Source organism: Mustela lutreola, chromosome X (genome assembly GCF_030435805.1).
Source record: "Mustela lutreola isolate mMusLut2 chromosome X, mMusLut2.pri, whole genome shotgun sequence".
Taxonomy (NCBI): domain Eukaryota; kingdom Metazoa; phylum Chordata; class Mammalia; order Carnivora; family Mustelidae; genus Mustela; species Mustela lutreola.
In genome coordinates this window covers 43784835-43798024 of record NC_081308.1, presented here as the reverse complement: position 1 = coordinate 43798024, position 13190 = coordinate 43784835, and the positions used below count along the sequence as shown (strand labels likewise).

Below are 13190 nucleotides of genomic sequence, written 5' to 3'. Positions count from 1 at the left end.
AAAAACTGAAATTCTGCTTTCTAAGATCTGGTACAAAGCAAAGATGCTTACTCTCACACCTTATTTCAACATAGTACTGGGTATTCAAGCCAATGTAATTAATCAAGAAAAAGAAAAAAAACCCATCCAAATTAGAAAGAAAAAAGTAAAATTGTCTCTGCTTGCAGATGACACAATCATATACATAGGAAAACTGAAAGCCTCAATAAAATTTTTTATTGTTTTAATTTTAATTCCAGTTTAATTAAAATACAGTATTATATTTCAGATGTAGAATATAGTGATTCAACACCTCCATATATCACTCAGTGCTGATTGTGACAAGCAACCTCCTTAATCCCCATCACTTACTTAATGCATTTCCTCACCCATCTCCCCTCTGGTAACCATCAATTTGTTCTCTATAGTTAAGAGCCTGTCTCTTGCTCTCTCTCTCTCTTCCTTTGCTTGTTTGTTCTTTCTCTAAAATTCCACATATGAGTGAAATCATATGGTATTTGTCTTTCTCTGACTGACTTATTTTGCTTAACATTATACTCTCAAGCTCCATCCCTGTTGTTGCAAATGGCAAGATTTCATTCTTTTTTATGGATGAATAATATTCCATTGTGTGTGTGTCATATACATATATACATTATTTGTGTATGTATGTATGCATAAACACACACACATTGCACATGCACACACACATATCACATTTTGTTTATCCATTAATCCACTGAGGGACATTTAGGTTGTTTCCATATCTTGGCTATTGTAAATAATTCTGAAATAAATATGGGAGAACTGATATCACTTTGAGATCTCAATTTCATTTCCTTTGGCTATTTACCCAGAACTGGGAATGCTGGAACATAAGATAGTTCTATTTTAAAATTTTTGAAGAATATTCATACTGTTTCCATAGTGGCTGCACCAATTTACATTCTAACCAACACTGCACAAGGGTTCCCTTATCTCCCTATCCTTACATGCATTTGTTATTTTCTGCCTTTTTGATAATAGCCACTCGGAATTGAGATGGTCTATTACTGTGGGGTTTCCTTAAATTCCAGTATAGTTAAAATACAGTGCTGTATTAGTTTCAGATATACAATATAGTGATTCAACAATTCTGTATGTCACCCAGTGCTCATCATAACAAGTGCAATTCCAAATGCCCATCAGGGGGATGGATAAAGTAGGTAAAATATTATTATGGTTTTGTGTGTGTGTGTGTGTGTGTGTGTGTGTGTGTGTAATCTCCACATACATCTTCTTTACCCATTCTTATATCGATGGGCACTTGAAGCTGGAGCAAAATTGTTAGAACTATAGATGAATTCTGTAAAGTTGTAGGATATAAAATCAACATACAACAATCAGGTTTCTTTTTTTATTTAATTTTATTTTTTCAGTGTTCCAAGATTCATTGTTTATGCACCACACCCCGTGCTCCATGCAATATCTGCCCTCCTTAATACCCACCACAAGGCTCACCCAATCACCCGCACCCTTCCCCTCCAAAATCTTCCATTTGTTTCTCAGAGTCCACAGTCTCTCATGCTTCATCTCCCCCTCCAATTTCCCCCACCTCACTTCTCCTTCTCCCAATGTCTTCATTGTTATTCCTTATGCTCCATAAATAAGTGAAACCGTATGATAATTGACTCTCTCTGCTTGACTTATTTCACTCAGCATAATCTCCTCCAGTCCCATCCATGTTGATACCAAAGTTGGGTATTCATACTTTCTGATGGAGGCATAATATTCCTTGTATATATAGACCATATCTGCCTTATCCATTTGTCTGTTGAAGGGCATTTTGCCTCTTACCACAGTTTGGCGATTGTAGCCATTGCTGCTATGAACATTGGGGTACAGATGGCCCTTCCTTTCACTACATCTGTATCTCTGGGGTAAATACCCAGTAGTGAAATTGCAGGGTCATAGGGTAACTCTATTTTTAAGTATTCCAAAGTGGCTGCACCAACTTGTATTCCCACCAATAGTGTAAGAGTGTTCCCCTTTCTCCACATCCTCTCCAACACTTTTTGTTCCCTATCCTGTAAATTTTGGCCACTCTTAATGCTAAGGTGATATCTCAAAGTGGTTTTAATTTGAATTTCCCTGATGGCTAATGATGATGAAGTCCTAGCAACAGCAAGCAGATAACAAAAAGAAATAAAAGGTATTCAAATTGGCAAAGAAGAAGTCAAACTCTCTCTCTCTGCAGATGACATGATACTTTATATGGAAAACCCAAAAGACGCCACCCCCCAAACTACTAGAACTAATACAATTCAGTAATGTGGCAGGATACAAAATCAATGCACAGAAATGAGTTGCTTTCTTATACACTAACAGTGAAACTATAGAAAGGGAAATTAGGGAATCAATTTCATTTACTATAGCACCAGGAACCATAAGATACCTTGGAATAAACCTGTACTCGAGGAACTACAGAACACTCATGAAATAAATTGAAAAAGACACAAAAAGATGGAAAAGCATTCCATGCTCATGGATCAGAAGAATAAACATTGTTAAAATGTCTGTGCTGCCCAAAGCAATCTACACTTTCAATGCCATCCCAATCAAAATTCCACTGGAATTTTTCAAAGTGCTGGAACAAACAATCTTAAAATTTGGTTAGAACCAGAAAAGACCCCGAATCACAAAGGAAATGTTGAAAAAGAAAAACAAAACTGGGAGCATCACGTTGCCTGATTTCAAGCTTTACTACAAAGCTGTGATAACCAAGACAGCATGGTACTGGCACAAAAACAGACACATAGACCAGTGGAGCAGAGTAGAGATCCCAGATATGGACCCTCAACTCTATGGTCAAATAATCTTCAACAAAGCAGGAAAAAATATCCACTGGAAAAAAGTCTCTTCAATAAATGGTGCTGGGAAAATTGGACAGCTGTGTATAGAAGAATGAAACTCAACCATTCTCTTAAACCAAACACAAAGATAAACTCAAAATGGATGAAAGACCTCAACATGAGGCAGAAATCTATCAAAATCCTAGAGGGAGAACATAGGCAACAACCTCTTCAACATGGGCCACAGCAACTTCTTTCAAGACACGTCTCCAAAGGCAAAGAAAACAAAAGCAAAAAATGAACTTTGAGACTTCACCAAGATCAAAAGCTTCTGCACAGCAAAGGAAACAGTCAACAAAACAAAAAGGCAACCCCCAGAATGGGAGAAGATATTCCCAAATGACAGTACAGACAAAGGGCTGATATCCAAGATCTATAAAGAAGTCCTCAAACTCAGCAGTCAAAAAACAAATAATCACATCAAGAAAAGGACAGAAGACATGACCAGACACTTCTCCAAAGAGGACATACAAATGGCTAACAGACACATGAGAAAATGTTCATCATCCTTAGCAATCAGGGAGATTCAAATCAAAACCACATTGAGATACCACCTCACACCAGTTAGAATAGCCAAAATCAACAAGGCAGTAAACAAGTGTTGGAGAGGATGTGGAGAAAGGGAAACCCTCTTACACTGTTTGTGGGAATGCAAGTTGGTGCAGCTGCTTTGGAAAACAGTGTGGAGATTCCTTAAGCAATTAAAAATAGAGCTACCCTATGACCCTGCAGTTGCACTACTGGGTATTTACCCTAAAGATACAGATGTAGTGAAAAGAAGGACCATCTGTACCCCAATGTTCATGGCAGTATCAGCATGGACAGGACTGGAGGAGATTATGCTGAGTGAAATAAGTCAGCAGAGAAAGCCAATTATCATATGGTTTCACTTACTTGTGGAGCATATGGAATAACATGGAGGACATTAGAAGGAAAGGAAAAGTGGGTTGGGGGAAATCAGAGTGGGAGATGAAGTATGAGAGACTGTGGACTCTGAGAAACAAACGGAGGGTTTTAAAGGGGGTGGTGGGGGATGGGTGAGTCTGGTGATGAGTATTAAAGAGGGCACATATTGCATGGAGCAATGGGTGTGGTGCATAAACAGTGAATCTTAGAACACTGAAAAAATTAAATTAAATTAAGATGTTTGAAAAATAAAATAAATAATAAGGTTTAAAAAAATAAAAAGGAGGAAATTCTGCTAGTTGGAACAACGTGGATGAACCTGGAGGACATTATATTAAATTAAATAAGCTAGACACAGAAAGACAAATACTGCATGAACTCACTTATATGTGGAATCTTAAATAGTCAAATGCTTGGGTGGCTGAGCTGGTTAAGTGTCTGTTTTTGGCTCAGGTCATGATCCTGGGGTCCTGCTATGGAGCCCTGCATTAGTCTCCTTGCTCCCTGGGGATTCTGCATCTCCCTGTCTTTCTGTCCTTCTCCCCCACTTATGTTCTCTCAATCCCTCTCTCTCTCAAAGAAATCAAATCTTAAAATAATGAAATAGTCAAACTTATAGAAGCAGAGAGTAAGTGGTGGTTACCAAGTGCTAGGAGAGGAGGAAATGAGGAGATGTTGGTTAAGGGATACAGAGTTTCAATTACACTGAATGATAAATGAGTTGAATAAATTCTGGAGATCTAATGTACAACAATGTGCCTATAAGTAATAATCGTTCATTGTATATTAAAATTTGCAAAGAAGGAATATCTTGAGTGTTCTTAATACACACACACACACAGAGAAGGAGAGAAAGAGGTAACTATCTGAGGTGATGAATATATTGATTAATTTGATTTTGAGTATTTATTTCACTGTATGTATGTGTGTACATATATAGGTATATCAGATCATCAAATTAAATTAAATATATATAAATTTTAATTGTCAAATGCACCTCAATTTTTACAGCTCACTTTAAAAAGAAAATGAGTTTCTTTCTTGTGGATAGACTAGATGAAATCTAACATTCTTTTCAATTTGAGAAGTTTATGATTCTAAGATTTAATTAAGCAGATGAGAAAAATGAAACTCAGAAGAGTTCAGTTGCTTTGCCTGAAGTCACAGTTTATTATTGCAGAATTGAGATTTCAGATCTCCTAACTCTTAATCCATGCTCCTGGAAGAACATCTTAAATTCTGACTAATTAATTATTTTCATTCTCTCTTCTAGTCCCCACCACTTGTGATTATGTAGCAGTCTAACACACAACTAGTGACATAAATTCAGACAACTAGATTGTGTAGGGCATCATATAGATTCACGTTGGCCAAATGATTCTCTAGCTCATGCATAGTGGCTAATAATTTGCTCAGGATGAACACATTTTACACTTGTTGTCCTAGCATAATTACTAATAACTTCCCCTTTCACTGTTAAAGTGCCATGATTTGGATGCTATGGTTACCTTACCAATGGCCAACCCAGCAGGCCCTAACATTTTGTAGTTACTAAATCTTGATGTAACAAAGCTGTTGAGTTTAAGTTGCAGCAAAACCAGTGATTTTGTTATAAGCCATCCCAAACAAAATTCCTTTAAGGAAATAGATCATTAGAAGATTTTGTGCCTTATGGGATGTTTCATCTGAGATTCATGCACTTTGCAGATACTTAATGCTATTAAGTTCTCACATTTGGATAGTGCTGTAGAGTTTACAAAATGCCTAGACTAACAAGACCTTCTTTAACTAATAGAAAAATAATTACTGTACCCATCTGGGTTTTGGATTGTGCTGAGAGGGATTGAGGAGATTGAGGAAATAGTCTTAACTACCCTAAAACAACAAAGAGTATGGTTGGATTGATAGTCTTTGTATGAATGTATTCACCTAAATATTTTAGAGGGGATAAAAATAAAACACAAAACCCAACAACCACACACTGAAAGCCTTAAGTTAAACTGTCTTCCTTAGCATTCAGAGATCAGTGGTTTGTATACATGCCAGTTTTTCATCTGTCTTCAAAATGGATTTTTAATCTGTGTCAACTATTAGAAAAGCCTGTAATGATATACTGTATTGGTTTCCTAGGATTCCCATAGCAAATTACCCTAAACTGAGTGAATTAAAACAACAGAAACTTATTCTCTCACAGTTCTGGAGTCCAGAAATCCAAAATCAAGGTGTCAGCAGAACCATGCTCTCTCTGAAGCCTCTAGGGGAGGATCCTTCTTTGCCTCTTCTTAGCTTCTGGTGTTTGTGTACATTCCTTGGCTTGTTGAACATATTATTCCAATCCCTGGCTCCATAATCACATGGTTGTCGCCTCTGTGTCTACATGCTCTGTATCTTCACATGGTATTTTTCTCTGTGTGTATAGCTGTGTCCAAAATTCCCTCTTATTATAAGGACACCAGTCATTGGATTAGGGCTATATGTGGTCTATTTCAGTATGACTTCTTTTTAAATTGACTCTATCTGCAAAGACCTTATTTTCAAATAAGGTCACATTCACAGGTTCTGGGGAATAAGACTTGAATGTATTTGGGGGGAAAACAGTCTATCTTATGCCCACACCCACAAAATTCACAGCCTTCCTACATGCAAAACACATTAATTCTTAGCTCAAAATTTACTTCTAAATAATCTAAATCAAGAATGGATGAGATTTTTTGTATGACCCATCTTGGGTAAAAGCTTCTCTCTATTCGTGGACTTGTAAAACCAAGAAAACAAGTTTTCTGCCTGCAATATACAATGTTGTGACAGGCATAGGATAGACATTCCCCTTCTGAAAGAGAAGAAATGGAAGGAATACAAGGGTATTCCCAGGGTTGCTGAACTAAGGCAAACTGACAACCCCATAAAGCAAATTCTATTAGGTTTCCAGGCCTCAGAATAATTCTCTGGTGGCTTAATATTCTTTCCTCTGGCCCTATTCTCTTAAGTTCACAGGGTTGGGAGCCCCCACTCTAACCAAAGAAGTGGATCCAGGAATACAGTGGCCTCACCTCCAGGCCACCACTCTCTGGTTTCTGAACCACCCTCAGCATCCCTGCTGACCTCTGAGCCCCCTTAGAGCCATTCTTCAATTTTGTTGAAGAATTCTTCCATTTTGTTGAAGAATAATACATGTTCACAGCCAAGTAACTTTATCAGCCTGTTTTCTGCCTGTCGAATCCTCAAAGTCTAACAGTCTTCATTTGGTCCCATGTCTGACCCTTTAGTCCAAGCTGGCAATTTTCTGCTGAGATAGTTTATTGGATCTGTGTGTCATACATCTAATCCCTCCAGCAAAATTTATCTAGCCACAATCTTAGGATCTCTCCAGAGCACATTTTCTCATGTTTTGCAATATATGTAGGCTAATAATTTTCCAAATCTTTAAATTCTGGTGACTTTTTGCTTAATAGTTCTGGAATGGACTGAAACTTGCACGTTCTAGGAGAGAACACTTGTCACTCTATAATGAAATGATCTGCTTAAGAAGTTTTCTCCTCCACTAGATTATGAGCTCCCTAGAGGCAAGAACTTTGGATCATTTATCTCTACATCTCCAGTATCTAGCTTCATCAGTGACACAAAGTTGGCTCTTAGTAACTATTGGAAGAGGGAAGGAGGTTGGAAGGAAAGAAGGAACATATTTGTAGAGTTATAATTTAGTGATTTGGGAGTAGAAAGGTGCTGGGAGCTCAGACTGCCAAAGCCAAGACTATGTCAACTTCCTCAGGACTCTTCACCATCTACTCTGATTTTCTTGGGGCTTTGTCAGGATCTAAGCATGAAAGAAACATTGCAATCAGAAAGTGGTCCCAGATCAGGTGGATAGCACATAGCTAGCATGCCAGAAAGGGTAAGGATGGAAAAGAGAGTGCCATGTGTAGGCTAAAGTTTAGATGGCTAATTCCTGTAAATTGATCAAGGCTGAATACTTAATGTGCTAGAACCCTCAACAGCTCTCTCTCTCTCTAATGGACCACTATTGGCTGGCATCAGGGAGAATATATAGTTCTTTCTAAAGTCTTGTTGTGCCTTTATACACCCTACCCATTATATTTTATAAATATAACCCATTACTTATTGCCAAGAATAAAAAGCTAAATGTGTACACCTATGTCTACACTTGAGAGGAAAGCAGAAAGGAAAAAAAAATCAGACATTCACAGGAATTAGAGAAAAATTGAAATAGTCCCATGGAATGCACACACAGAACAAACTTGGGTGCTTTTGGTGCCCTCCACTCCCTTTCTCTTTTCGACCCCAAACTGCTTTTCCCACAGTCATGAAAAGTTAGGCTGTGATAAACAAATGCAACATTTACAGGCAGCTTAACAGTAAATGTCAAATTCATGAATTCATGAAATAAGGCACCAAACAGGATATCATTTCATGAAAGCAAGGACTTTGTCTTTTTCATATAGCTCCAATCCCTTGAAAGGTGCTAAGCACATAGTAGTTACTCAGTAAATATTTGTTTAATGAATTTTGAATGAATTAAATTTATTAACCAGGAAACTGCTATAGGTAGTCATAGTATAGCATTCAGGAAAAAATAAATGTTGCAACAAGAAGCCCCTGAGATGAAACTGTTGTGCAGGTAATGCACTACTCTGCTTACCTGGCAGCAGTAAGTCCAGGAAAGGGAATGTATATCTCCAGGAGATAGTTAAAGCATTCCTTAGAGCAAAGTTATAGATTTCCTGCCTCCTCCCTTTCTTTCCTGGCCAGATGACTTGGATTATCACTATATTTCCAACTGACCACCTCCTTGAGCTGACTACTAAAAGAGAACCAAGGCCAAGTCTAGCCAAACTAATTTTGTTTAGACTAAATCAATACAGTGGTTTGGCCAAGCAGTACAGAGATCATTGCTCCTGTCTTCCGCTCCAGTGGCAAGATCTACCTTCCTGTTCTTTTTCCCTTTCCAAAACCACTGGGAAAAAAACTGGAGGTGGGAGATTTATTAGATATTGGCTCCAATATTTAGTCTTCCTCTTCACATGCTCTGACACCTAACTGGCCATTTTAGACTTAGAAGCAAATTTTCTGTCTTTCCCTAATATGTCTCTATAATTAACTCTCTGTTCTCTCTTCTCTTTGATTTATTGTAGATACCTGCAGCAGAAAACAACCCTTTTCTTACTGGAATGCACTATTGGTACTCCAGTCACAGCTCCCGGACCCAGCACTGCAATGTCTGTCGGGAGAGCATTCCTGCCTTATCTAGAAATATTATCATCTGTGAAGGTACCTCTCTGATTACTTTAGAAAATGAAGCCCAGTGGGTGGAGATAGGGGTGAAGGAGCTCATGTGGCTTTAGGGTCATTGATTCATACTAGGTCATTGACTCTAATGTAAGGTTAATTCTAATACTTAACAGACTGAAGAAGAGAGATGGGAAGAAGCTGGCATGAGAGGAAATTCTCATGAATTAATGGAGGGTTGGGTCTGAGAGAATTGGACAACATGGTTACAACAGTTGGAATAACAGAAATCACTTCATTCTTGCCATCAGTTTCCATTCAAGTTATATAGTAGGTAATTTAGCCAGTAAGAATAAAAAGTAACTAGATAATAGGAGAAATAGGCCTTTGGAGGTGAGTCAGAACTATTTAGATGCATCTAAGTTCTAACTTTCAGAGAAGCTTAGGGAAGGGACTTAGAATCTTGATTGTCACCAGATTCACATCCACCTTCTCTTCCTTTTTTCATAGTGTGCAAAGTGAAGTCTCACAAATTATGTGCTTTGAGAGCAAGCAAAGACTGCAAATGGAATACTTTATCTATCACTGATGACCTCTTCATGCCTGCTGATGAAGTAGTGAGTACCAGCCTAGAGCCAATCTTTCCTATCTTACCTTTAGCCAGGATACACAGGGGAAGGAAGACTTCTTCCTATCTCCATGCAACCCAAGTAGACTTCCTCACTAGGCTTACAATCCAACCAATCTAGAAGAATTAAAGCCCCCTACCTCCAGCTGTCATCACTTGCTAGCATTGGATTGAGGAGGGCAGGACCATGAAGAACATTGTTGAGGTTACTTAATGTCCTCCATGGGGTAGTATAGTTACTCCAGTTGGCCCTTTCTCTCCTTATATCTCTAATTTTTACCTCTTATCTTTTTTTAACTTTCAGAAGACTATGCCTCATCAGTGGGTAGAAGGAAACATATCTGTCAGTTCTCAGTGTGCAGTATGTCATGAGAACTGTGGCAGTTACCAAAGACTTCAAGATTTCCGATGTCTCTGGTGTAATTCTACGGTAAGTCTTCTCATCTCCTTGATACTTAGAGAACTTGACTTCTAGAGAAGGGGTGGAGCTAAGCTATGTGCCTACACATAGATAGAAATCTCAGAGACCTTTACCCCAAAATAGATTATGCAGCTTACATAGTGTAGAGCTCAGTATCTTGGCTTTCCAGATATGGTTATGGACTCTTGGAGAGAAACACTTGACTCTCATCTTTAATGGTTCTTAATTGGTGAGGTCCACTAGAAAATGGGAAAAGCTGAACTATGTTATGACAGTATAGGCAATTTAAAAAAATATGTTGAGTCTATCCTTAAGAAACCTTCTTCCTTCCTTATTCACTATTTCCTGGGAACTTATACTCTTTGTTAATTAATAATAGTTGATAATATTAACATATTATTATTGCCACAATGTATTGAGTGTTTGTGTACATGGTCTCATTTAATCCTTTTAACAACTATAAACTAGGCCTCATTGTCCCCATTTACAGCTGAAAAAAGTGAGGCTCAGAAAAATGAAGTCATTTGCTCAAGGTCATGCAGCCAGGAAGCAAAGAGTCTTGATTCATACATAATTCTGAAAAAATCATATTCTTAGCTACAATACTACCATGCTTCTAAACCAGTAGTTCTTAACTGATGGTGATTTTGCCCAACCTACAGGAAACATTTGACAGTATCTGGAGACATTTTTGATTGTTACAACTTGAGGAGAGAGGGTGTGCTATGGGCTTGTAGTAAGTAGAAGTCTGGTATTCTACTAAACCTCCTATAAAGCACAAGAGAGTGCAAAACAACTATCCGGTCCAAAATACCAATAGTATCAATGTCAAGAAACTCTGATTTAGACTTTAGCTTTTAGGTGCCCGCATCAAAATAGTGCTCAAACTATTCTGGATAAGAAAAAACTAAAGTATGAGCTTCTTTTTGGAAGACTCTTGGTCCCTCTACCTGCTCCAGTTCATTAGTTTCTCCTGAAAAGGAGCTTGTGCCCTCATCAGGCATTCAAATTTTTGCAGCTGTCCCCAAGGAACACCTCTAGATCAAACGGATCTAGTGGTCAGTGAGGGTATGCACCAAGAACTGTAACCAGTGGAGAAAGAGTTCTTACCTAGCTACCGTGCCCAGGGTTCAGAATGGGGTAGCAATCTGAGGAATCCAGTGTTACTGTAGAAGAGGACTTTTAGCATATCTTCATAATTATGGCCTAAAGGGCAAGCTTCTAATTTAAAACACATCTAAATGTCCACTGACATACTTTTTAGAGACATAGGATAGACACCATCTTTGTGCTGTCCCTCTGCCACACCCCAAAGTGCCAGTATCTCCAAGAGGGGAAATTTTACACGCATCTGGTATGCTTGAGGTTTTTTGTTTTGTTTGTTTGTTTGTTTGTTTGTTTGCAGCTGTTGCCCAGGTGGTCCCCCTTTATTGCCTAGCTCTGCTGGTCAGCAGGGCTTTCATTCCTGGGTCCTATGGGACTATAACAAATGGAGAGAGGGTTCCTGGCCAACCACCATAAACAGGGAACACCAAACAGCAGGTTGAAAAGAGGCCTATTTGTTTGTCCAGGAGTTTCACCCTGAAGAGCAGGCTTCTGATTCAACACACATCTAGGAGACTACTAAGATGCTCTCTGAGGATGAAAGCCAGTTGGTGTCATTTGCACTCTCCCTCTGACTTGATCCATGTTGCCAGTACCACCCAAAAAGGAGCTTGCACACTTCACTAGCACACCAATATTTGCAACTGCCATACAGGGAACACGGCTAAGTGTCCCAGCTCTGGTGGCCAGTGGGACATACATCTGCAGTCCCACAGGACTATATGTATTTGCATAATTCAAAAGCTGTTTAAGGATCTGGCTTCTAATCACCTGAATTAGGTGCTGATTGAAATCCTCCCCTTTGGGACACTGACATGTTTTGGCACACCCTCAATTACTGGGAGTCACTAGAAATAAAATAGCCTCTTCAGACAATCACAAAAATTTGAGAGAAAATCAAGAGTTAAGGCAGGAGTGAATAATAAGATCCAGCCCCTACACAAGGCCACACCCTCTAGTCTGAGAGAGGTAGCTATTTAATTGATAGAAAACAATGCAGACTCCTGGGTATTTACCCCAAAGATACAGATGTCACGAAAAGAAGGGCCATCTTACCCCAATGTTCATAGCAGCAATGGCCACGGTCGCCAAACTGTGGAAAGAACCAAGATGCCCTTCAACGGACGAATGGATAAAGAAGATGTGGTCCATATACACTATGGAGTATGATGCCTCCATCAGAAAGGATGAATACCAACTTTTGTGCCAACATGGATGGAACTGGAAGAGATTACGCTGAGTGAAATAAGCAGAGAGAGTCAATTATCATATGGTTTCACTTATTTGTGGAGCATAACAAATAACATGAGGACATGGGGAGATGGAGAGGAGAAGGGTGTTGAGGGAAATTGGAAGGGGAGGTGAACCATGAGAGACTATGGACTCTGAAAAACAATCTGAGGGTTTTGAAGGGGCAGGGGGTGGGAGGTTGGGGGAGCCAGGTGGTGGGTATTAAGGAGGCATGTATTGCATGGAGCACTGGGTGTGGTGCAAAAACAATGAATTCTGTTACGCTGGAAAAAAAAAAAATATATATATATATATATATATATATATATATATATATAATCTTTAATAAAAAAGAAAAAGAAGAAAAAGAAGGCCTTTCCCAACCAAAGGTAATAAAAATATTCAAGCATAAAAAAAAAACACAAGATAACGCCTCAGAAAAAAGTACTTAATGAAATATAGAAGGGCTATTTACCTGATAGAGTTCAAAATAGCGATACTTGGGTGGTTAAGTCAGTTAAGCATCTGCCATCAGCTCAGGTCTTGATCCCAGGGTCCTGGAATTGAGGCCCATGTTGGGCTCCCTGCTCAGTGGGGAGTCTGTTTCTTCCTCTACCCTCGCTCTGCTCATGTTGTGCTCTCTCTCTCTTTCAAATAAATAAACAAAATGTTTTTTAAAAAGTTCAATATAATGTCCATAAACATACTCACCAAGCTCAGGAGAAGGATGGATGAACACAGTGAGAACTTCAACAAAGAGATAGAAAATATAAAAATGGGGAAGAAA

The 13190-nt window shown here is 38.7% G+C and overlaps 1 protein-coding gene across 1 annotated transcript in view; it reads left to right on the top strand.

The window, feature by feature from the left end:
• Window positions 1–13190, top strand: part of DGKK (diacylglycerol kinase kappa) — a 163971-nt gene that overhangs the window by 63723 nt on the left and 87058 nt on the right. Inside the window, exons 5-7 of the mRNA XM_059157839.1 lie at window positions 8927–9062; window positions 9531–9637; window positions 9956–10078. Of these exons, the coding sequence (XP_059013822.1) occupies window positions 8927–9062; window positions 9531–9637; window positions 9956–10078 (366 nt within the window). The remainder of the gene's footprint in view (window positions 1–8926; window positions 9063–9530; window positions 9638–9955; window positions 10079–13190) is intronic.